This window comes from Eumetopias jubatus, unplaced genomic scaffold (assembly GCF_037043125.1).
Source record: "Eumetopias jubatus isolate StellerSeaLion01/CBP00866 unplaced genomic scaffold, mEumJub1_p1.0 scaffold_8, whole genome shotgun sequence".
In the NCBI taxonomy this organism is placed as follows: Eukaryota; Metazoa; Chordata; class Mammalia; order Carnivora; family Otariidae; genus Eumetopias; species Eumetopias jubatus.
Genome location: NW_028274814.1, coordinates 11,573,582 through 11,599,913, shown reverse-complemented (window position 1 = coordinate 11,599,913; position 26,332 = coordinate 11,573,582). Strand labels below are relative to the sequence as shown.

The following is a 26,332-nucleotide window of genomic DNA, read 5'->3' as shown; positions in this document are numbered from 1 at the left end:
GTTAATGTAAAATAATGTTAGAGGTTCCTATTGAGTAGAAATTTTGTATCTATACAATTTATTGAGTCTTGAAAACCTGTTATAGGAATTTGGAGAACTAGGAATGTGATGTGATGAATCAGATCAATCTAGAAGGATCCATCTAGATTGCCTTTAGGAGATGTGTGTGTGTGTGTGTGTGTGTGTGTGTGTGTGTGTGTGTACGGTATATATGTATGTAATGGTATATATATGTATATCTGTAGTAGATATGTGTGTGTGTATATCTCTATCTATATATATATGCACTAAATTCATAGGTTTGGGAGGAAGAATCATTAGAATGGAGAAAGAGAAGTGGTTCTCAAAAGTGTGGTCTCAGAACCAGCGACAGCGGCAAGACCTGGGCACCTGTGAGAAATGCACATTCTTGGGCCCGTCTACAGACTTCCTTGGTCAGACACTGGGGTAGTGGGGCCCAGCAGTCTGTGTTTAACAAGCCCTCTAGGTAATTCTGATGCTATCCTCAGGTGTAGAACTACTGACTCAGAGAAAGTAAATCAGACGGACTTACTAGAACATACATCACTTAACTGTCCTCTGGGCACTCCATAATACTCTGTTTCCCTGATCAATCACTAGAACATTCTTCAAAATGATTATTTCAAGTCTTGTAGCATATCCCCTCTTGACACCTCCAAACTATCCATGTTCCTCTTTTCTCTTAAAAAAGCAAGGTAGCAGTCACACATCAGTTGTCTTCCAATTCTTGTCTACATATCTACAAATCTTCCTATATTCCTACCCATTCTTATTCACCCCCCATTACCTAAACTCCTGTGCCACACTCATCCAACATTAAACCCCTTGTATCCAGACCTGTCTCACTTTATATGACTTTCTTTTCATCTGAAATGCCCCTACCTCCCAAATCTCTCATTGAAGAATTCTATTCTGACCACAACTTTCTCTCTTAGGTTATTTGTTTGAGTACCCCATCTGCAATAGCTCTTTAGATTCATGGGCTATTTTTATTGTACTTTACTGCCACTAAACTCTGCTTTCCTCCAGAGAGAGCACTTACCAGGTAGCAAATTTTTCCACTAGCAAGGATGAAACTATGAGAAAAGTAGGCATTTTTTAATACAGTAATTCTGGATCATACCAGAAAAAGGGTGCACAGAGAGCAAGGAGGACCCTGAGCTCACCTTCCTGAGGAGCCTGGGTTAGGTAGTACAAGAGAGAAGAGCTTGTGGTCCATAGCTTGAGAGGGCTACAGGAAATGCAATTCCTTAGACAATAAGCAGGTCTCAGTTAATGTAAGAAGAGAGAGGGAAGCCAAGAGAAGAGGTTGATTATTATGATGGAAAGATCTAGGTCATGGCTTTAGGAGTGAGATAAAATTAGCAAAACTTGAGAGGCAGGCATTAAACTAATATTCCCACAGGTGTTAAATGATAACATTAGGGTCTCAGAAAATAAAAGACTAGTGATAAGGTACAGAGACAAAAAGGTGAGAGGAAGTGAAATGGTGGTGGTGGTGGTTTTGTTATCTCCAGGCACTGTTTCCAGCCTATAAACTCCTGGAACACCTTCGTTTCAATAATACCCTTTTCCTGCAGTGACACCTTTCTCTGAAGAAAAGTTGAGACACATGTTTTAAAAACAGGAACAAATATTTGAAATGAGGACTGTCTTAAAAAATCAGAGACATGTGGTTGCTGTGATTTTTTTTTCACACTACCCTACAGCAATTCCATTTGTTTATCTTTCGTGTATTTTTCATTTTTCTTTCTAGTGCATGTAGCACTAGATATTCTGTATTTAACCTCTCTTAATTTAATGTTTTCTAATGTGTGGCAGATGCTTCTTTTCAGTTCTCTTTATATATTTCTATAAGTAGTATGTTTGCCCTCAGATTTTTTTATACTCAGACTGTTATTCAAGAATAAATTCTTGTATCTTCAGTCAGCCAAGAAGAAACCTGTACCAAAAGCTAAATTATTCCATTTCCTAAATGGAAATGCTTCTACATAGGGGACAGGCTGCAGAGAAGCAATAGATAGGTTTTACCTTGAGGTTGTGCAAAATTTTGTCAGGAAGCTCTGTACACTTACATTAGTGTCAGGAGTCAATTTAGAAAAAAAGAGAAAGTGATGGTTAGTATATTTATAAACATGCATCGTGGATTAGCTTTACCTGTCAAAAAGGATCTATTTTTTAAAAATACAAATTAAAGAACCATTTGAAAGAGTGCAATATTAGTCTTCCCACTGAAGTAGAACTCTATTTAGAAATATGGGTCATAAATGTAAAGGATGGGTCTGTTCTGTTTTGCTTACTGCACAGGGCACCTCCAAAACTGCTCAGACAGCTGATTTGCCTGCCACAAGTGTTTCGGACAGGAAACAGGTTTAGAAACTCCTTGGGAAAATCTCCGAACTTCTATGAGACTCAGTTTCTTCTTTGAGGAAATACGTGAAAACAGAAAGGGGGAAAAAAGGACTTTCAGAATCCCATTGTTATTTATATATATTTATAATTTTCAATTATCATGTTTGTCCATATAAAAAATTGTGAGGTCAGCTGTAATGGAAAACAGATAAAGGTGTAAACATTGCGACCTTAAAAGGTGAGCATGGGGCAATGTTTTACAGGCCCAATAGTCTGGGACTTTTTTAATGATTTTTTTTTTCTAATCTGGTGGAAAATGAACTTCAAAATGTGAATGTTCCAGAATATTTCTAGACTGGAGTTCCTATAAAGACTTGAACTGCCATATCTCTTTGAAAATCATCTATGACTATAATAACTATAATAGTATAGTACTATAATACTGTAGTACTTATACTATTCATCATCTCATGGCTCGGCACTTTAAATTTTTCTGAGTATGTTTAAGTACATTATCTGCCGTTCATATTCTTATATCTGCTCACCCCTCCTTTCTCACCCAATCTGGTAGCTCTAACGCTTCTCAACAACATTACCTAGATTGTTCTCAGTATATCCCTGACAACTAACAAAGTATCTGTCAGCTCTTGATAAATATTTGCTGAAAGAATAAAGGATGAGCTCAGCTCCTTTTATCTTGTAATATCTTCTATGGTCAGAATTAGACCAGTGTGAGGAAAAATGTTAAAGCTAAAATTCCAGAAGTTACACAGTTGTCCCCACATTCATTTTAATGTGAAGCGTATGTTCAGATTTTGGGAGGTATTTTTGAGCAAGTTATAGAAACTAAATTGGCAGTCCCTAGCCCTTTTATGAAATTCTACCTCTGACTTGTCCAACAGTCAGGATAGGAGATCGGTATAAATTTGGCATAGCAAATCAGAATTACAATTTTCAAAATATCACATAATGCATTTACAAATATTGAAATAGAATGGAACTGATATGCTATCGATAAAAATTTTTATTTCACCATCCTTTTAGAGCTATGTAAAGGATAAGGGAGTTGTGACTGAGAAACATTCTTCTAAATTAATGGAGAAAGCAAATAAATATCCTAAAAATGTTGGTGGCAGGATTCTCAGATTTTTTTTCTAAATCTATTTACCCTATTTGGTAAGTTGGTAGTCAGTTGTGCATGTTCAGGATTTTGCACAATAGCAATAAAATTTTTCATGGCTAAAAAGTTAAAACTCTGTTACCCTAGGAGTTTCCTAATTTGTTGGTAAAAACTGACAAATGAGTAGAATTAACTCCTCATGCCTGAATTACCTTCATAATGTCACCCCTAGCATAAGGAAGACCACCTGGATTCAACGCTTGCAGGCAGGGTCTTCCAATATCGGGCTTCCAAGTTTGGAATGCATAAATTTGAAAGAGGGGGTGATACAATGGAGTTCATTCTTTCGTTGGTTAGCAGTCAGTTTCTGACTACACATTCAAAACATAGACTGATGATAGTGAAACATACCAAGATAAGTTAGAATAAGTGAGCAGATTCTTATCTTACCTATGAGAAACAACAAGGTGGCAAAAGGGTGACTAATAGATGGTAATGTCAAGGACATGGGGAACTTCCATTCCATGGCCAAATCTCTGCATCAGACTAGTTCAGATCTAGGCAAGCACAGAAATGTTTCCCTGGTTACTTCTAGAAGTTAGGTGATGATAATTTAATGTGATTTAAAAGGGACATAATTGAGAATAAAGCTATTTTGCTGCCTTCCTTAACTGAGCACAAGAATATATACAAAAAGTTCTATCCAGGTTTCTCTTTACCTCCTCTTATTTTCTGTATCTTTCTTTATCACTGTTATGGCCTAACTCTTCTCAACCACATTTATATGATTTAATAACTATTCCCTGACAAGGACTCTTATAAATTAAGATCTTTGCCCATGTCTTCATAGTTGTGAAACGTCCAGTGCATGAAGTATCTTGTGCTTTTGGGAACTTCTTAGAGCTTGACATTCCTTGCTATATATTTTATTCACCAACTTTTAAAGAAAGACATAGAGAAAAATCCAGCAATAATCAAACTTGGGTTCACATTCCATTTGGGAATTTCTAAATATTTGGTTGTTTAAGGTAATCCCAATACTGATTCCACCACTATTCAGAAGTTCTAATTCATTTCCATGAATTTCACATAGAATGTGTTCACTGCAGAAAACATAATCTTTGCTTTCCTCTTCATTGACATGCTCTTTGTTCTCTTCCTTCCTGGTATAGTATTTTAAACCCACAAGACAATATGTTCAGTAATTTAATTAGTCATATGCCACTATTTAGAAGGAACCAAGACTACAGTAACTGTCTTACTCAGTTATATAGGAAAATTCTAAAATAGCAATTATTTCTAAGGATTTAAATACTTAATTACCCTAGAAGATTAGGCTATCTTATGGCAGGTGAAATGTGATATAAGCACCATTTAATGAGTGTGAGGGAAAATAGATTAGGCTTCCTCTTCATCTGACTTAGATTAATGTTCATGATGTAGCTTCATGTACATACATCTTCTTTTATTCTGTTGTACTGTATGTCTTAATCCACACTGCATCACTTGTGTTACCACTTTAAAAAAGTATTTTTAATTTTTTTCTTTAAGATTTTATTTATTTGACAGGAGAGAGAGAGTACAAGCAAGGGTAGCGGCAGCCAGAGGCAGAGGGAGAAGTAGGCTCCCCGCGGAGCAGGGCGCCCGATGTGGGGCTCCATCCCAGGACACTGGGATCATGACCTGAGCCGAAGGCAGACACTTAACAGTCAGAGCCACCCAGGTGCCCCAGTATTTTTAATTTCAAAGGATAAAAGCCTTACCACATAGACGGCTTATTTGCCTTCATTTGGGCTACATTGCTAGAAACTCGCATATACTTTTGAAAGGTCTTGCTTGAGTGTTTTTAGAAAGAGTAAAGTGAGGGTTATTTTCTTATTTATTTATATACCTCATCTGAAAAATATTTTGCATCTTTGAGGAGTATTTATTTATATGATGCTACAGGGCTGAATGGACAAATTATTTTGTATCTTAATTTTATCCTTACAGTGCCACTTTTCTTTTTGGAAGTTAAAGAAATTTTGTGATAGGGCTGGGGATTATTTTGGGACAGCTCCTGAAGGACATGGAGCAAGAACAACTAAGATATCTTCTTAGTCACAGTTTCTTCTACGGAGTTTCAGCTCCCCGATGGAAGCCTGGAATTTTAAAGCGGGGAAGCAACATTAAGGAGAAAAAAAAAGCCATCTTTTGTTGCTTGAAGAAAAATAGGCTATAGATTAACTCATTTGTCAAGAAGAGTTTGACAGATCTTTTCCTTGTATTAAAAGGACTGTCATAGTTTAAACAACAAGCTGTTAGTCCTTATGGACTGCAAGTTTGAGTGTGTTCTTACAGCTCCACATTCCGATTCCTGCAGTAATCCTAGAGAGCCTGGTGCTACCACTTCCTCTGAGATTAGATTACATAAAGTAGAAAAGTGTGTGGGTTTTCAGTTTCTACTCCCTGAGACCCATTCCCCAAAGTAGTCAAAACTCTGGGATAAATTAAATAAGAAAGAGACCACTTGGCCAAGAAAAAGCAGATTTATGATGACTATGTGAACCCCCACTCTGTGGTCAGGCAATGTCCTGAGCCAAGCCTAACTCAGCAAAATTGTCTCAAAGATTTTATAAGCTAGAAATTGAATTAGGAAGTTAATTTTTTTAACTTTCAAAAGAGAAAATGACACTATAAGTATAAAAATAAGGTATAAAATAAATTATTTTATTTTGTAATAATTTAAAGCACCTTTAAGGTCATACAAAGAACTCCATCTCAAAAAAGTAAAATAATTTTCCCCAAAGGTAGAATATAAACAAACAGAAATATAACCCCCACTATAATCATCCTAAAACCACTCAAGCTAGTCCTTCAAAAAGTATGTGTAAATCTAGAGAGTAGCCCAAGCAAAGGCAAATAATTGTCAGTGCTTTCAGTCTTTAAAAAAGATGGACAATTTTAAATGTATTTTTTAAATGGTAACAAATAATCCCAATTCCAGCGCCCTCCTCAAACAACACACATGCAAATGACGGGGAGAAGGAAACAGAAGGATGTTACTAGAAGACAGACCTTGCTGCCCTGACACTGACCCTGTGCCCTGAGGGATCCCCAATCTTATTCTGTCTTTGTGAGCTCTTCTTACATTCATGATCTTGAATGGGTGTCCATAAGCTGTGAGGTATCTGAATTTCACTAAATTCCTGTCACCTCATATCAAACTTTAAAAAAATCTTAAGTGTCCATGCCAGAGACAGAGGGAAGAAAATGTACCTACTCTAACTTTCCCTCTCAAAACACAGTGGAGATTATGAAAAACTTGATCCAATTTCTAGAAATGTGTGAAAGGAAGCACTAAGGAAAAGCCAACCTGCAAATGTGTGACTGTTCATGGCAGTTCTTGCCTCAGAGAGCTCCCTGGCAGTGCACGGGGAAGGGAATAGAATCATCAAGTCACTATATGCCCTACACAGTTTGGATGATTAACAACAGTATTCCTTGGTATTACTACACAGGATCTCTGACACAAGCTTGAAATTGGGGCATTCAGAATTTTGCCCCAGCCTACAATAAAGCCTTTGTGCATGTAGATAATGTACAAAATGCATTTAGCACAGTGCCTGACACATTCAGCAGATGTTAGCTACAAAGTCAGATTGAGGGGACAAAAAGTCATTCCAAATGGAATTACTAGCTATGTATGATTAGCATATTGATTGTTTAAAATACAAACAATTACTGCTTGGAAAAATACTTATTTTCTTCACTAGGCTTAAAACAATATTTCCCCGGGTTTTGTCTATGCCTGTTAGTAATAGAGCAAAAGAAACCCTCAGGCCAAGGACGTAATTTTGAGAACACTGAACTAAGGAGGGAACTAAGGAGCCCTGTGCTCCAGGCTCTGCTCTGCTGTGAACACTGTGAGGGCAACAAGGGTACAAGGTTCTCCACAGGCATGTTCTGTAGCCCAAAACTGCCCATCCCTTGGCTCACTGCTTCCAGAGAGCTGAGGAGGGAACAGACAGACATTCCTGCCTCCACTGTCCTGCTTGTGAAACCCACTGCAACATCCCCCTTCTCCATCACTCTGTCCCAACACTGAATAAATTGACCTCAGGCAAACATAGTAACAGCAATTCACCAACCACCCCTTGACAGCCATATATACACTCAAAAAAGTACCCCAGGCTACATGGTCTAATAAAGTTACTTCCAGCTTCAAAATTCTATCAAAGGTATCATTTTCATTTTTTTAATGTACTAATTTTAACCAAAGAAAAGACAACTAAGCCTCCAGAATATCAAGGCTCCTATATGCCAGTTGAACCCTAGAACACTGGAACTTGAGCAACTCTCAAGCATTATTGAAATTGTTTGATTTAATACTTCATGATCACTTCTGTGCCACCTACCATGTTCTTAGCATAAAAACAGTAAACACAGATAGAAGTTGAAGGAGAGAAAAATAGAGGAGGATGTTAAAAGAAATACTTGGACATTAAAAGAAATGAAACCTAAATGCTTCATTTGTATATTTATTTGTGCTACCTAAAAATATTTTTAAAGGGGCTAAAAGTGTAAAATGTTATTAAGAAAAAATGCCTTTGCAACATGGCAAAGCAGGGGACCACCGCTAGAGAGACATTTGTACTTTGAAGCTGTTTTTTTCTCAGTCCTTGTGGGTGTTCTAAGATCACAGAGCTGAGGCATCTTCAGCGTCCAAGACCTGATGCAAATTCTCACTTCTTTGCTTGACCCAGCCCTTTGGAAAGATTAATGTGAAATCACTTTCATTATGGTCTATTAATTTTTAAAAGGCTATGATAGTTAACTTTCAAACTGTTATCCCTCATAGATTAAAAGTAAAATACCTCAGTTTTCTGAAAGCCCTATTTGGATCTTTAAATATAAATGCAATTCCCTTTTTAACTATACTCATGCCTCCTATCAAAATCATTTAACAGCAGAAATTATTTTCTAAAGCAGAAGCATATTTCAACTCCCACGTAATAACACTGCAAAATTTGGTAACATCTGCATATTTTCTTTCCTAATTGCGATGTTAGTTTGAAGTTAATTATATGAAACTGATTTTTTTCCCAAGCACAACTTTCATATATCACATTTAGTTTAATTGGTACTTAGAATAATAAATTGTTTTTCAGCTAGAGCATATTGTTTGATATTGCTAATGAAATTATTTTAATGTTAAGCTTAGCTATTAGGAGGAATCTTATTTTATCTTATTTTTTAATATAATTCTACATTGTAGCACCCTAATTAACCTAGCTATTTTCTCTTTTTTTTTTTCAATCTTCAGGATAACATTATATAAAAACACTACAATAAGTGGCAGGGAATAGTTTCTTTAAAAGAAGGTCGTAACTAGTTGGAGCTAAGGAATGGAGTGATTAGCAAGACTCCACAAACAATTTTCTCAGTTATATATTGTGTGGCATTATTCTCTGCATTGTGTAAGAGATTAGATAAGAGATTAGAGGAAGGAAAATTCAGTGCAAGGTGAGATCAATTCAGGTGGCTTTGTGATGGAAGTGGGACCTGAGTTAAACATTGAAAAACTGGTTGGGATTTGGAAATGTGGGTGAGAGGATATTTCTTGTGTGAGCAATAGCATGAACAAACACTCAGAAGCAGGAAGAATCTTTGAAGTGTTCAGAGGATGAGTCTGCCTAGGTCAGCTTAGAGTTCATGCTGGGGAGCATTGGAAGATCATGCTGGACACATAACATGAAGTCATAGGGGGCAAGCAGTGCCAGGACCAAGCATTTGTAAAAGAATAGTAAGCCACTGAAGATTTCTGAGTGAAAGTGGATGCAGTACCTCACAAAAGCCTGCCCTGAGGGTCAGCAACTAGGTAAGTCAGGGGCCAAGAAAAATATACAAGCACAAAAGAATAAAGCCAAGCAAAGTGGGCAGCTAACATGAAACCTGGGTGGCAAGAAAGTCTTAAAAGTGAGGACATGTCTGCCCAGGCAGGAATCCCTTATAGTCTTCCTTTTGGGGGCAGGAATTATTTCCCGGGTCCTAAGTGGGTATGAGTGAATCCTAGAATGGAAATGTGAATCAGCTAACCCAAATGGAGTACCAGGGATTTGGACAAATCCGATGTAATCAAAGTGGAGTTTCAGTAAATGAAGAATGAACGAACCCAGGGTAAAGCCAGGTTTAGATGGGGCAGTTGAAAAATATTTGTAACAAATAAGGAATGACATGATAGGCGCTTAAAGGGTAGTCATTGTGGGCATTGAGAGGAATGATATGTATAAAAAACAGCTCAGAGTAGAAATGTATCAGTGAAAGGCAGCACTGAGATTTCAAACCCGGGTAAAAAGGCAATAGTAGTACCATGGACAGAAATACAAGAGTTGGGAAGGAAAGTTCTACATGAAGACCTCAGCATTTCCTGATTTGCTTTTCCTAATCCAGTAGAACTCGGCTGGAAAGAACATTTATAGCACATGGTCAGTGACCAACATACTGAATAATTGGGACTGAATAAATCTCATGGAGATCTTTGAGTGTGGCTTATTTTTTATTTGGCTTCTGACCACATGAGGGTTTTAGAGGAATAAATCCCATTTGGTCGTGGGGAATAATCCTTTTAATGTACTATTGGATCCTATTGGCTAATATTTTGGTGAGAATTTTTGCATCCATATTCATCAGGGATATAGTTCTGTAGTTCTCCTTTTTGATGGGGTCTTTTTCTGGTTTTGGGATTGAGGTAATGCTGGCCTCATAAAATAAGTTTGGAAGTTTTCCTTCCATTTCTATGTTTTGGAACAGTTTCAGAAGAATAGGTATTAATTCTTCTTGAAATGTCTGGTAGAATTCCCCTGGGAAGCCATCTGGCCCTGGGCTCTTGTTTGTTGGGAGACTTTTGATTACTGTTTCAGTTTCCTTACTGGTTATGGTTCTGTTCAGGTTTCTGTTTCTTCCTGGTTCAGTTTTGGTAGTTTATACTTCTCTAGGAATGCATCCATTTCTTCCAGATTGTCTAATTTGCTGGTATATTGTTGCTCAAAATATGTTCTTATAATTGTATTTCTTTGGTGTTGGTTGTAATCCTGCCTCTTTCATTCATGATTTCATTTATTTGGGTTCTTTCTTTTCTTTTTGATAAGTCTGGCCAGGGGTTTATCAATCTTATTAATTCTTTCAAAGAAACAGCTCCTAGTTTCGTTGATCTGTTCTATTGTTCTTTTGGTTTCTATTTCATTGATTTCTGCTCTGATCTTTATGATTTCTCTTCTCCTGCTGGGTTTAGGCTTTATTTGCTGTTCTTTCTCCAGCTTCTTTAGGTGTAGGGTTAGGTTGTGTATTTGAGACCTTCCTTGTTTCTTGAGAAAGGCTTGTATTGCTATATACTTTCCTCTTAGGACTGCCTTTGCTGGATCCCAAAGATTTGGAACAGTTGTGTTTTCATTTTCATTTGTTTCCATGAATTTTTTTAATTCTTCTTTAATTTCCTGGTTGACCCATTCATTCTTTAGTAGGATGCTCTTTAGCCTCCATGTATTTGAGTTCTTTCCAACTTTCCTCTTGTGATTGAGTTCTAGTTTCACAGCATTGTGGTCCAAAGGTATGCAGGGAATGATCCCAGTCCTTTGGTACCAATTGAGATCTGATTTGTGACCCAGGATGTGATCTATCCTAGGGAGTGTTCCATGTGCACTAGAGAAGAATGTGTATTCTGTTGCTTTGGGATGGAATGTTCTGAATATATCTGCGAAGTCCATCTGGTCCAGTGTGTCATTTAAAGCCTTTATTTCCTTGTTGATCTTTTGCTTAGATGATCTGTCCATTTCAGTGAGGGGGGCATTAAAGTCCTTTACTATTATTGTATTATTGTCATGTGTTTCTTTGCTTTTGTTATTAATTGGCTTATATATTTGGCTGCTCCCATGTTAGGGGTATAGATATTTACAATTGTTAGATCTTCTTGTTGGATAGACCCTTTAAGTATGATGTAGTGTCCTTCCTCATCTCTTATTATAGTCTTTGGTTTTAAATCTGATTGGTCTGATATAAGGATTGCCACCCCAGCTTTCTTTTGATTAGCATGGTAAATGGTTTTCCACCCCCTCACTTTAAATCTGGAGGTGTCTTTGGGTCTAAAATGAGTCTCTTGCTGACAGCATATCTATGGGTCTTGTTTTTTTATCCAATTCGATACTCTGTACTTAAGGGATTTTCAATAATTAGGGCACTACCTATTGTTTGATTACTGACAGAAATATGCTGACAGGTTGGCAGGTAAACAACTTGGCATATGGGAACGGAAGTCAGTGTTTCAATAGATACGCAAGTAGGTTACCTCGAGGTGATGCATTTGATGAAAAGTTTTCTCCAAATTAAAGCTTTCTTCTTTATTCTTATTAATTAGATATTATCTTCTTTAAATGTTATCTTTCAATGAGGTCATGTCGCTAAGACATGATAAAATGGATTGAACAATTATTGGTCAGAATGAGTTAAAATAGCAATGTTCAATTTGAAAAAAAAAGTCAAATGAGATGTTTAACAATATGAACCATTAAACATGTGTTTTTATTTATTCCTTTATTTATCTAATATCTACTATGTCAGAAACCATGTTAAGTGCTTTCTATTCATTATTTGATTTCATTAACAAATAATCTCATGAAATATGTACTTTTGTTATTCTCATTTTCCAGAAAAGCTAACTGTGGCCAGAAAGGTTAAGTTGCCTCAGATTATACAAAGTTAATTAGAGATAGAGCCAGAATTTCCAGTCAGGTCTAGTGTGATTCTGAAGCCCTTATCCTTAACTGCTATCCTATGCTTGTCTCTTCTGGCTTGAGCCCACAAACAAGGTGATTGTGAATTTTACAAAGCCTTCAACACTCCACCCACAAAAGATATGATTTCTGTCATGTGTGAAAAAATAATGGTTCATTTATAAAATATGCCACTGAATGTTTAACAACCTATTTTCTCATATTTCTGGCAATGGGTATCTTTATGTTGTGGAACCAGATTCAATGCAGTAAGAGCTTAAATTTCTAGAAGCTGCAAATAAACACATTATAAGCCTTTGTTGCCTTGAAGACTTCATTATGACCCAGATGCTCTATGAATATCTCAAACTTAGGTTGGGGATGTGGAAAATTATTTTACAGTTGTTTGAGGAAAAAGCCAGATATTAGCAAAAGAAAAATCTGAGAAACCAACCACTCTTTTAAAACAAACAAACAAACAAAAAAACAGAACAAAAACCAAACTGTGCCTTTGAAAAATCCTGTTACACTGAGTAAAATCTTAAATATATGTCATATGTATTCATATATGAATGACATTTTGTATGCATCTATTTCTAACTGAACTTATGTTTCTATAACACCAAAAATGCATGCTAAAGAACTTAAATTTTGCATTTTTATTCACCTGTAAAACTAATGGAAAATTGTTTTTCTTTTTTTTGTTCTTCTCACAGCTGAATTTTTATTCCTCTTGTGGGGTGTTTATCTCTGCTATGCAGTGCGGACAGTGCCATCAGCATTTCATGAGCCACGCTATATGGCTGTTGCAGTTCACAATGAGCTCATTATCTCTGCTATATTCCATACAATTAGGCAAGTGCTCTGTGGAGCTAGTAAATAACTGTTTTGTTTCTCTGATGTGTTGCAGTTTAATTTAAATAGCAAAATTGGATAACACACATAATGGAAAGATTTAGGAAGGATAGTGTTTTTAAGCTAATTTCTTTGTCACAGAAATGCCAAATGAATATAGCTCATTTTTTTATGATTTATTTATTTATTTAGAGAGGGAGAGGTGGGGGAGAGGGACAGAAGGAGAGGGAGAGAGAAACTCAAGTAGACTCTGCACTGAGCACAGAGCCCAGCGTGGGGCTCAATCTCAGGACCCATGAGATCATGGCCTGGGCCGAAACCAAGAGTCAGACACCTAACCAACTCTGCCACCCAGACACCCCTATAGTTTTGTTTTGTTTTGTTTTTTAACTGCTGTTCTTAGTTCCTTCTGTTTTGTTATCACTTTTATTTATTTGAAGGTTAACTCGATATTATTGTATTATATTAAACAACTTATGGGAATGTCATTGAATGTTGTTATGATATATAATGGTTTTTGTTCTGAAGATAGAAAGCAACACATAGTTATAAAGTAGATGTAGATAAATTGTGTTTCCATTCATGTTAGTACACTGGTTTACATTTTTAAAATCTTCATACTCAGTCAACTTATGTGTATTAATTCTGCTAAATTCAAAACTAAAAAACCACTCCAACCCAATGACTCGATTTTTGTGTGCAGTGAGGTTTTATCACTATCATATTTTAGCAATGACTTTCTATTGGAAGGAGTGTGGCCAGGCCCTCCATTTTTTAATATCCCATTTATTACTATAGTCGGTAAGTACAAAGGAGGAAGAAAGTAGCTTATGATAAATGAACAAAGTGAAATATGTATGACTTCTGAGAATTTATACCTATTTATATCTGAAAATGAAATGAAAACCTCAGAACAAAAAAAAAAATCCTATAATTTGAAAAGCAACAAGAAGATGTCATTCATTCGCTTGACAAAGGATATACATAAGAATTTAATGAGAAATTTTGAATATTTGTATTTTCCCTCAATTGAAAAACAGAGGTTAACAATAGTGGGAGTCAGAGTGGGAAAGTGTGGGTCTATGGAAGTTTTAGAAGATACTTATCATTTCTCACTTTAGTCAATAATTATAAAATGATACTTTGCACTTGTAGGGATAGATGTTGCCAGAGAGCAGTTGAACCTTAGGCATACCTACACTTTGTTCACTTTTAAGTAAAAAAGGAAGTATTTATGATTTGACAACCCTAGAAATTCCATCAAAGGGCCAGGAATCAAAGGAAAATTTGCCTCCTTGCTTTGTCTTGCCCCCCCTCTCAAGAAAGAGAGGAAAGAGAAGAAGAGAAGAGGAAAGAAAGATAAGCAAAATATGATGTTATAAATAGGCAAAAAGAAGGCTTTCTCACTTCTACTTGGACTAGAGCTGAAGGATGTGAGAGGGGATGCTGCAGGTCCACAGTGTAGTGAGCACCGGAGAACACTCTGTCACGGGCAGGACTCCACAGTCTTCACATATCTCCCAAACCATCTCCTAAGAAAAGCTGCATTTTTGTTGTTTTTTTCCAGAATCTCAAACACCTGTGTTTCAAGATATAACAAACATGCTTCTCTAGAACCATTTATAAGTTAAATGCTGTATTAACAAACCAATTAAAGAGTTATAAGCATGCCAGAAGAAATTTACAGACGAGTTGAAATGTCTTCTGTTGTCAGAATGTGACCATGTCATGCAAAGGGTTTCCTACTTTTGCCCTCCAATCAGCTGCTGCATTTCTTAGAATCAAATTAATTGCCCAAGAAATTAAATCTGTTCAAAGCATTTACCTAAATTGATCTTTATCCTTTTCTATCTTAAGATTTGTATCTGTTCTGTTTTCATCATTAAGTATATTTTTTCAATGGACTTTTTTTTTTTTAAGATTTTATTTATTTAACACATAGATAGTGAGAGAGAGAGCACAGACAGAGGGAGCTGTGGCAGAGGGAGAGGGAGAAGCAGTCTCCCTGCTAAGCAAGGAGCCCAACGGGGGGGCTTGATCTCAGGACCCTGGGATCATGACCTGAGCTGAAGGCAGATGCTTACCCGACTGAGCCACCCAGGTGCCCCTCAATGGACTTTAAACTCTCAACTTGCCCAAGCAGGCAAGGTAAAGTTATTTTTTAAATGAACTTTAAAAAATTCCTATTAAGGCAATAGGTGGTTATTACAGATAAATCATAAAATGATAAAAAATAAGCTCCCTAATCCAATCACCCAAAGATGATAAGCACTGTTAATATATTAGGATATCACTTTTAGATGTTTTTATATGCTTGTGTATATTTATGACACATTGCCTTTGATAACTCCCTTTTAGGAATGTCACAGCACAAAGTGACATACCGAGAAGTCCTGCTGTAAGGAAACCTAGTTAACTTTGTTTAACCAGTACTTTCCAAACCATTCACCATGATATCCTCCCATCCCTCAATTGACATCTGATAATAGCAGCCACTCTTCAGAAAATTCTGTTTTAATACTGGGCCGAAGTGAGGAAACCTATTCTAAATATTCATTCAGAATAGCTTTCTGGGGGCACCTGGCATGCATGCGACTCTTGATCTCAGGGTCATGAGTTCAAACCCCACACTGTGCATAGAGCTTGCTTTAAAAAAAAAAAATAATAACTTTCTTACTTTCCTTAGGTCTTTCCTACAGAGTCCCAGACAACCCATCAGCCTAGCTGGGTTCACATAGACACAAGCTCTGACTGAATTGCTCTTATTGAACCTAGTAGACTTTGTGTTAGTAGACATGCCCTACTTAAAAGATCAATTTTCCTCAAGACAACTGTGTAGTCTCCTTTAAGTTTTGAATAGGGAGGACTTCTAGTGGTAGCACGGTGACCGGCCTTGGTAGGCTTTGGTATTTTCAAGCCTAAGAAAACCTGAATGGGAGCCCAACTTTTAAGTTCCAAATTCGACTTCCCCTCTGCATAGACCAAACCCAATAGATTGTGGCATGCTGGCTTCAAAGAATTATAGTATAGATTAGCTACTCTGTCTTGGAAATTTCATTGTATGGCCATAAAGAACCAAGGATGGAATTATAGTTTAACACAGTAAATCTACAGAACACTGATTTTAGGGAGATGAGCAGGGAGAAAGCAAAAGGCAGTGATAATTAAAGGAATCAAGTATATATAATTTCTTATTTACATGTGAACTGAATTCATACATGCTGTGGTTCCAATGTTGATAAAAGTCCAAGAATAGGAAGCAATAACATAATAATATAAATCAACTGGACCCATCTTTGTAATTTTTTACTAGAATTCAATAATATTAAATAAGGTATCCAACATCAGCAAAGATATTCTCTGTCAATAGGCATATATGTTTGTTCTGGTTCACTTAAAATATAAAATTATATAAACATAACTGTGTATACATATATACATACATAAATATATAAACTTAAAACTATGACTACATATTTATATACAGATTTACTTTTATTCTCACCAAATTGCCAGATCGAACAAAAATAAACTAAAAGGATTAAGTCTAGAAGTCTAATAATGCAGAAGGCATTTTGCCTAATCTGTTCTATAATCCTTTACTAAGTGTAGAGCAAAGCTTTGGGAAAATGCAAGACTTTTAAAAGTTTGCTTTTATTCTTAACCTCAATTTTTAACTATTTCTATGTTCCTGACTGTTTGATCTATTTTTTAGAAGTTGAAATAGTCTTTTAAAGAAAAATCTTTAAAAAGACTGCAAAACCCAATTTTTCTTAAGATATTTCTACGCAGAACTGCAATCTAACAAACCTAGCAGTATTTAAATGCTGATTAATTTAAGGGCAAGTAGTATGTAGTACTTCAAATAAACTTTTTGGAAGACTCACCATTTTAATTTAAAATATATGTAACCATTGTTCCTTCCAGATATTGTAGACTAGCTTAAAGTTCACTTGTGTTGGCATTTGAGATAGAAATTTCCAGTGCATGAGAACACTTTTAGAATGTAAATCCATCTCCTTTGATATAACTCTCTGCTCCAGTACTGGAAATGACCCCAGCAAATTTGGATTATATAATTTTCCAGGTCACAATTTTATATTGCTTCTATGCCTCAGTACTATGCCTCGGGTACTGTTACTTGTTACTGAGTATGATGATCCGATTTCAATGCTTAAAAAAAATCTCACCTGACCCAGCACAGGATCTGTCAAAAGTATGTCATCCCTGAACAAAATGAATATTCATTTAGTCATATTCAAGGCAGGTATAAAGCCACATTTCTCACTAAGGAGTTAGAGAATACGTTAATTCATAAAATCGTATTTGGTTATAGGTGAGCTATCATGAACTTTCTGTACTTCTGTGTATATATTTTAAGCCCATCTTATGTCTCCAAACACAGAGGAAACTATCTCCATTTTGAACAACTCTTGAGCTTCCATTTTAGCTTGATTTTGGGGGGTGGTGGGGGAAGGTGAGAAGGCGGGGGAGAGGATGGTGGTGAAAATGAAGAAATCCCCTTGATGGAAATTTTGTTTTAAGTCTTAATAATACTAATTTACTTAGTAAATTTGTCATGAATATGGCATAATGCAGGTATAAAATTAGTTTCTTCTATTTTTAGATTCATGTGTTTTATGATTATATCATAAGCATTTTCTTAAGATGTTAGCTTTTCAAAGATGATGATGTATATCACTGAATCAAAATGCTAATTCTCTAGGGGCGCCTGGATGGCTCAGTTGATTGAGCATCTGATTCTGCATTTCAGCTCAGGTCCTGATCTCAGGGTGGTGAGATGCACCCCGCCTGGGGCTCTGCAATCAGCCGGGAGTCTGCGTCTCTCCTTCTTTCCCTCTCCCTCTGCCCCTCCCACTGCTCACTTTCTCTCTCTCTCTCTCTCTCTCTCTCAAATAAATAAATAAATAAATAATCAAATCTTTTTTAAAAATGCTAATTCTCTAATTCCAAACACAATAAAATCTCATATTTAGCTTTCATGGATAAACAATGCATGGAAAAAATTAAAAGAAGAATATGATTGCAAAATGACTTTAATAAAAGCATCACCTGGTTTCTGCAAGAGAATGAGTCCTTAAAACCTGAGTTTTAGTTTGTACATATACTCTTATGGATTTATGAAAATATTCCAAAATCACCAGAGTAGGTATCAGTACTGAATTTTTCCTATACATGTTTCTCTACAGGACTGTCCTAGAACAGTTTTATAAATTCCTCAGCAAGATATGATTTTAAATTATTTTGGAACAATCTGATAGTTCACAACTAAAATTTTTATTTTAAAAAATATGTTTTACAAACCATTAATATCTTCATTTTATCCATTGCATTGTTTATCATTTAAGCCTCTGAGGCCATTCACAAAGACAGATAATTACCTACTCTTTTTTTCTTAATTTTTTCTTCATTGTTTTCAAAGGAAAAAGATTAGAATCAAGAGTTAGGTGGCTGTGTCTTATAACCCAAATTTGCCTGAAGCCAGTAGTTTATAAATCTGTTCTTCTTTTGAATTCACATGTGTTCACTGCTTTTGCTTTAGACATTCAATTTACATACAAAATAATTATTCCAGGAAATGATTAGCATATTATATATCTATATGCTGTCTTTCTTACTACTGATAATTTAAAATAATAAATAATAAAGAGTTCATGTCTTATGCATCCAGTCAGGTTTACTTAGGGCCTATTCTGTGATGAAAATGTATGCCACAGAAACAACAGTACAACTTTTCTCATGCTTGCTTGCTTTTTTTTAATACACTGAGGAAAAAAAATTCCAAGTATAGTGTTTTAAATAGAGATCTTGTTGGATTACTAACTTGGTGAATTCTCATTTCAGATTCGTTCTTGCCTCAAGACTTCAGTCTGACTGGATGCTAATGCTATATTTTGCACATACTCATTTGACTGTGACAGTCACCATTGGGTTGCTTTTGATTCCAAAGGTATTCCTTTAACATTACTTTTCTCTTGCAAGACAGTTATTTTAAATAAGCATGGAGTTGTTTCTCGTTTAAAAAAATATCTGCCAATATAGGGAAAGGGAGGTGTGGAGATTTGCTTGACACACTAAAATGTTTTTAAAGCTCCCTCCTCGGGGAACTAAATGTCTCTCTTCTTTTAGGATTTATTAAACATCCCGTATAATTTTTAAATGCTTTAATTTGTACAAAACCCATCATCTGGTTTGGTTCTTTCTCGAATATTTTGATATACAGATATGATTTAATTATGGATTCAAGGTAACTTCTTTGTAGCTGTAACATCAAAATAATTTTTAAAGACAATTATCCTATTCTAAGAACCCTCCTGTTTGGATTTACATTCAGGAAGCATTGTGTTGTAAACATTCAGAAAATTTTTATATAAATAGTTATAATATTGTGTATAGAAAAATCTTGCTTTATAATGATAGATTCTGGCAAAGACTTATCTAGAAGCATACCGAAGTGGGGGAAAATGGGCCAGCACTCAGAATACAGGGATTACGAATATGTGCTCCACCCACGCTAGCTATACAATATGACACTAGCCAAGACTCTTCATCTCTCTGAGGTTCAATTTCTTCATCTATGACATGATAGCAATAAAGATGCTTACAGTGAAATAATATGATATCAGAGTATGCGGAGAAAACATACGTTAGAGTATTATTATTATTTTCCTCATTTACACATAGAAAAACAAAATATTAGAACATTATATATCCATATTAGTACCACACAATATAATATTAGCACAGCTGAGACAAGAATTTGTGATTGCTTGTCATTCACTCCAGGCTTTACCTCCTCTCACAAGCAAAACATTGAAATTCAGCCTGATTGAAAGGGCAAACAAATGTAAACAGAAAAAAATGCCTATTTTCTTCCTTACTTGAATTATACCAGATAGCTGCAGTTTTCATGAATTAGTCTGTTACTGCAATTTATCTTATCCATTTTCATACTTTGCATTATACGATTACATTTTTATTAGATGGATGTCCTGTATACCCAGACTGCTCACTCAATTGTAAGAATTGAAAACATATATGCATACAAAGATTTGAACATGAATGTTCCTAGCAGCCCTATTCATAATAGCTAAAAAGTGGAAGCAACCCAAATGTCCGTCAACTGTAAAAACACAATGTGATGTATCCACACAATGGAACACTATCCAACAATAAGAAGGAATGAAGCACTGATACGTGCTACAACTAGTACAGACCTCAAAACATTACACCAAGTAAAAGAGGCTAGACAGAAAAGGCCACATCCTGTGTGGCTCCATTTATATGAAATGTCCAGAAGAGGCAACTCTGTTGAGACAGAAAGTAGGTAAGTGGTTGCCACTAGCTGGGGAAAAGGGGAAATGGAAGTGACTGCTTTCATGGGTTTAAGGTTCTTTTTTGGGGTGATGAAAATATTCTGGAATTAAATAGTGGTGATGGTTGCACAGCACTGTGAAATACCAAAAATCACTCTATTGTACAACTGAAATTTGAGAATTTTATGGTATGTGAATTATACCTCAAGTTCAGATAATTTAACAAAATCATTTGAGCGGCTTTGCTAAGCACAGTTCTATATCCTGGAATAAAACTAATGAACAGATAAAAATATGTGCTCTTGTAGTACTTATATTATGGAGAAGGGGAAAACAGAAGAAATAAATAAGATAAATATTTAAAATACTATTTTAGATAGATTATAAGTACTCAGGACAAATAATAAAGCAGAAAATGGGCAATATCTGACAAATAAGTGTTTCTTAAACTCAAGATCATCTCTGAGACTGCGCTTAAGAAGAACAATTCCACTCTTACAAATAACCTCTGGGTGGTTTCCTAGTAGCATTTGAGCTTTTGGAGGAGAGGATTGTGTTTTATTCATCTTTATGGCCTTAAATTCCTGACACATGTCAGAACCACAGATGTAGTACAAGAGTAAAGGAAAGATTCACCTGTTTCTGTGGTTTCTCAGTCAGTTCCAATTACAAAACATTCATGATTCCTTACATAGAGAATTGCTGTTTCTCACGTTATGTTCACCTGCCCACTTAAATATTTTAACAAACATTGACAGTAAAATAGCTCTGTATCATGAAAGGGTGATCTGTTAATTTTTTAAAGGAATATTTGACCTGATGACAAGCTGGGAGAAGAGAACCCATGTTCCCTAGACCATTCTCTCAGTTTTCATAGGACAGTCAGTTGGTTTATATGTTGTGTGAAGTGGCGAGATTGTTTTGCGTCTCCCTGCTTTCCATCATTTGTCCGAATCACTTCTCCATGTCTCCATTTGATGAAGAATAGAGATAGCAAGAGTCCGTGAAACTGAAAAATATCAAAAGGCCACATGAAAAGAATAAAAATACCTCAAAATGTAATGAAGGAGGAAGTTAAGAATACTGAGCTTGAGAAAAAAATTCTGTAATTTCAGTGAAGGTTTGAATTTTAAACTTAGATATCATCACTTTAGGCTGAGAGAGCATGGTGCTCCAGGGAACTTCCGTGATTTGTTTCCAATCTCACTGTCAACGTAGTTGATGCTAGCATTCAGACCTCCTGTCCCCTAGGTCTTGGAGGCAGCTTTTTTGGAGCCATGTGTAGTAGACTCAAAGTCACTGTCTGTGATCAGGGCCAATTGTACCCCTCGGTGACATACAGCCTCCCCTATATGATGCAGAACGACAAACACAAGGTATACCCTACAGCTCAAAAAATATTTTTCCCTCCAGCTGCCAGTGGGTCTAAATTGCTTGGAGAACATTCGTGTGGGTTTTTCTACTTATTTTCATTTTCAGAATGCAAATATCATGTATGAGGAGTAATGTAAGTGAACACTGGGAGCCTAGAGAAAAGACGAGGATGAAAATAGGAGTCGGAGAAGGAACCACATAAACAAGATGGCCTAAGAGCTCTAGTGTGTAACATGAAAAGCAAAACACAAATATAACAGCAGATCTTTTATAAGGAATTTACAAGGAACATCTAAGCTGAAGAAATGATGTGAACATTAGAACCTTTAGAAAATCATTCTGCTGTCTGCCAGTGGGTTAATGTCTGCAGCTCACATTGCGTCTCTATTGCAGTTTTCACATTCAAGCAATAACCCCCGAGATGACATTGCTACAGAAGCATATGAAGATGAGCTAGACCTGGGCCGGTCTGGGTCCTACCTGAACAGCAGCATCAACTCCGCGTGGAGTGAGCACAGCTTAGACCCGGAGGACATTCGGGTAATGCCAGTATTTCAGCCTTCCTATTTCAGGCTCACCCCATGCACACAGGCAAGCATGTGTGGGCTGACATATGCATATGCTCACCTGTGTGCACACATGCCCAGAGAGAAAAAGGGAGGGGGAATGTGTGTGTGTAAGAACTGAAAACATCAAATGCAGAGTTAACTCAGTTCTGAAACACACATCATGGTACAAATTACACAGGCCAGTCTTGATAGTCTCAACTGACTTATGAGCAGTCGTAATGATGAACTGGTGACACATGTTCCCTACTATGGTTTGTGACATTTTGCTGATGGAAAGAAGTATAGATCTGCGAGCAGAGAGCCCAGAGTACTGAAAGTAATCTGTGCCAGTATATCAGCATTTGGACTAAAGCTGCTTTTAGTAATCGATAGTCTGCTGTCCCCTAAACCTAACTCAACATTAGGGGTAATTTTATCAATGGCTACATGATGCTTCCAATATGGTTTAGGGATATGGTTTGTCAGTGGACAATATGCTGTGTTTTGTTATGGTCCAGGTCAAGTCTGGCCCACACAAATTGTAAGTCCAAAGGGCTCACTCCATGAAACCAGGGCACAATGCATGTGTTCAAGTCTTAAAGTTCAAACTCTATGTGTAACAGAACACAAATTTGTCAGAAAAGTAAGAATGAGGAGAAAGTTGATGAGCACACATGGTATGAAAAGCTGTAGGGCAGTTTCCCTAAAGAGCTTGAGCTTACTGACTTCAGGTTACATTTAGTAATAGTATCTAGCTGAACCACTAAGTTCCACATCTCTGTGAATTTGCTCTTGTTCTGGCAGGATGAGCTGAAGAAACTCTATGCCCAGCTGGAAATATATAAAAGGAAGAAGATGATTACAAATAACCCCCACCTCCAGAAAAAGCGGTGCTCCAAGAAGGGCTTAGGCCGTTCAATCATGAGGCGTATAACCGAGATCCCAGAGACAGTCAGCAGGCAATGTTCCAAAGAGGACAAGGAAGTCACAGACCACAGCACAGCCAAAAACACTGCCCTGGCCAGGAAGAACCCACAGGAGTCTTCAGGTAACACTGGGAAGCCCAAAGAGGAGTCCCTGAAAAACCGAGTCTTCTCCCTAAAGAAATCGCACAGCACTTATGATCATGTGAGGGAGCACACGGAAGAGTCCAACAGTTTACCAGTGGAAAGCCAAGAAGAGGAAGCTACAGAACAATCTACGCTGGAGTCTCTGTCAAGTAAAAAACTAACACAAAAACTGAAAGAGAACAGTGAGGCCGAGTCCACAGAGTCTGTGCCTTTGGTGTGTAAGTCAGCAAGCGCTCACAATCTCAGCTCAGAGAAGAAGCCGGGCCACCCCCGAACATCCATGTTGCAAAAGTCTCTCAGTGTCATAGCAAGTGCCAAGGAGAAGACTCTTGGATTAGCTGGGAAAACCCAAACATCAGGCATGGAAGATCGTGCTAAATCCCAGAAACCTCTGCCAAAAGATAAAGAAACAAACAGAAAATACTCAAATTCAGATAACGCAGAGACTAAAGATTCTGCCCCCCAAAACTCCAATCATTTGGAGGAGCCAAGAAAACCTCAGAAATCTGGGATTATGAAGCAACAAAGGGTCAACCAGCCCACTGCCAATTCTGACATTAGCCCAGGCACCACCCAGATGAAGAACAACTTTGACATAGGGGAAGTGTGCCCTTGGGAGATTTATGACCTGGCCCCTGGTCCCGTGCCTTCAGAATCAAAAGTTCAAAAACACGTATCTATTGCAGCTTCTGAAATGGAGAAAAACCCAACTTTTTCCTTAAAGGAGAAATCTCATCAGAAGCCCAGGGCAGCTGAACTGTATCAGCAAACCAATCAGAAGAGCATAGACAAGGCTGAGTTATGCCCTTGGGAGAGCCAAGGTCAGCCCAGTTTTGAAGATGAGAAGCCTTTGATTTCCAAGACTCAGGTTCCCCCAGGGAGAGCCAAAGATGAGAATGGCGGTCAGCATTATGCAGCCAATGTGTGTGCTGGACAATATGAAGAACTGCCCCCCAAAGTTGTAGCATCAAAAATCGAGAATGAAAATCTCAACCCAACAGGAAACCAGGATAAAAAGATATCTTCCCCTGAGGAAAATGCGCCCGGCTCCTATAACTCAAGTAATAACTTTCAGCAGGCTTTAATATCTCGAGCTGAGGTGTGCCCTTGGGAGTTTGAGACCCCAGATCAACCAAATGCTGAAAGAAGTGTAGCTTTACCTGCCTCTTGCACTCTAAGTGCAAATAAGATGGCAGGGCCTCGGAAATAAGAGGTCTGGGATACTTTTAAAGTGTAGCATCCCCAGAAAGAAAAGGAGAAGGAAGAAACCCTTAATTCAACAGAAGATGGAAGGATCAAAAATTCCCAAGGAGTGTTTGTCAGTTGAGGGAAATGTGAAAGGCACGGGTGGAAGAAGACTGGGAGGGCAGAGTAACAGCAAAGTGGAAGAATTAGACTGGCCAAGGGAAGTCTTTCCCCTGGGAACACGAGGAGAATCCTTACATTTCAGCATGGTTAGCGGGAGTCACCCTCACTGTCTGCCCCTGATCAGTATTTACCCATGGCACTTTGAAGATCCTAAGCAAGGCCAACCAGAAGACACAGAAGAGGTATGAGATTTTGCAAAGAACAAGAAGGTATAGATCCATATGACCGAAATTCTTAAGTAGCTAACTGAACTTACTTTACCTATTTAACCGTGATAGCACTGCTAACTTAATGCATCCCAAAAATACCTTTTATATTAATGATTGCTCTCATTTTCTTATAAATGTATGTTTCAGTACATTGTTGTGTCTCATATTCAAGCATTCCAGATTGTATAATTTTTGCAAATAACTTTGATATTACGTGACACAACACATTTATGCAATCCGCAGCTACTCAGTTGTTATTGCAAGTTACAGAATACCTGCTATTTATCAACTTTAGTTGATCCTTGGAGTACAATAAGCTTTCTCTGGCTTGGGAAGCCATAACCGTTATGATAAAATCTTTTAGTTTTGGCTGTGGTTTATATATTGTGAATTTGGATTTGACTCTATTGTTTCACATCATAGTTTCTGATACTGTCTTAATCAGGGTTTTTTATACAAGTTGAGTTACTTGTTTTGCACTTCTTGTTAGGACTCAAGAGATCAAGTGGTCCGACTTAGTCATATGTCTCAGTAAAGGACAACTTACCTATTGTTTGTTCAGAGTCAGAGACAGGTAACACCTTCATTCCAATTTATTGTCCCTTTTAACTCTTTCAGTATTTCATACTTAGCAGCATTTCGCCAGGAAGAAGCTAAGAGTGAGAAAAACACACTGCGCATTATTATTACCACTGAAAAGGGAAGACTCTAGGAACGACATGAGAATTGTCACAGTACTGCAGAGCCAGGGAATTTGCCTTTCAAAACACAGACAGGAAGGGAGCTACTGATAGCACTTTCAAGGGAGTATTTTTTTAAAGAGAAAAATTATGATAGCATCAAGATCACTGTATGGATATATTTTTATTATGCATACTGAATATATATTTTAAATTACCTGAAACTACTTATTCTCGTAAACTCTTATTGTTTGCTTCAGCTAGGGGTAACACTTGCTGGGCTTAAATCCCAAAGAGGTTTATAACCTGATATATTCAAAGCCTATAAGGTGGTGTGGGCTCTTCCTTTTCCCAAGCACTGGAAAACTTACAAGTCCTGCAAATTGCCATTGTGAGCCACCCAGCTCAAAATGAAAAGCGCAAGGTTTATTTGCAAAGCAAAACAGCCCCCAGAGCAAAATTTGTAAATCATACTGCCTTCCACCCTGATCACTTGGCATGAGAATCCTAAGCTACTGACTTCGCTGACTTAGCCCTACTGATGTGATCATGCAAAGAGATTCCATTCCAAAGCTCAGTCTCATTTTATTTAAAGATGAATCGCTTAAGAATAAAATGCAGACTTCCCTTTCTCTCGTGCTAGACACACTG

General features: G+C 37.0%; 1 protein-coding gene across 3 annotated transcripts in view; it reads left to right on the top strand.

Moving 5' to 3' along the window:
* Positions 1 to 24,634, top strand: part of GPR158 (G protein-coupled receptor 158) — a 434,263-nt gene extending 409,629 nt beyond the window's left edge. For all 3 annotated transcript variants that reach the window (XM_088025524.1, XM_088025523.1, XM_088025522.1), the window contains 4 exons: positions 12,957 to 13,095; positions 18,961 to 19,066; positions 22,200 to 22,346; positions 23,159 to 24,634. In XM_088025524.1, coding sequence (XP_087881650.1) covers positions 12,957 to 13,095; positions 18,961 to 19,066; positions 22,200 to 22,346; positions 23,159 to 24,634 — 1,868 coding nt within the window. The remainder of the gene's footprint in view (positions 1 to 12,956; positions 13,096 to 18,960; positions 19,067 to 22,199; positions 22,347 to 23,158) is intronic.
* Positions 24,635 to 26,332: the final 1,698 nt, after the last annotated feature.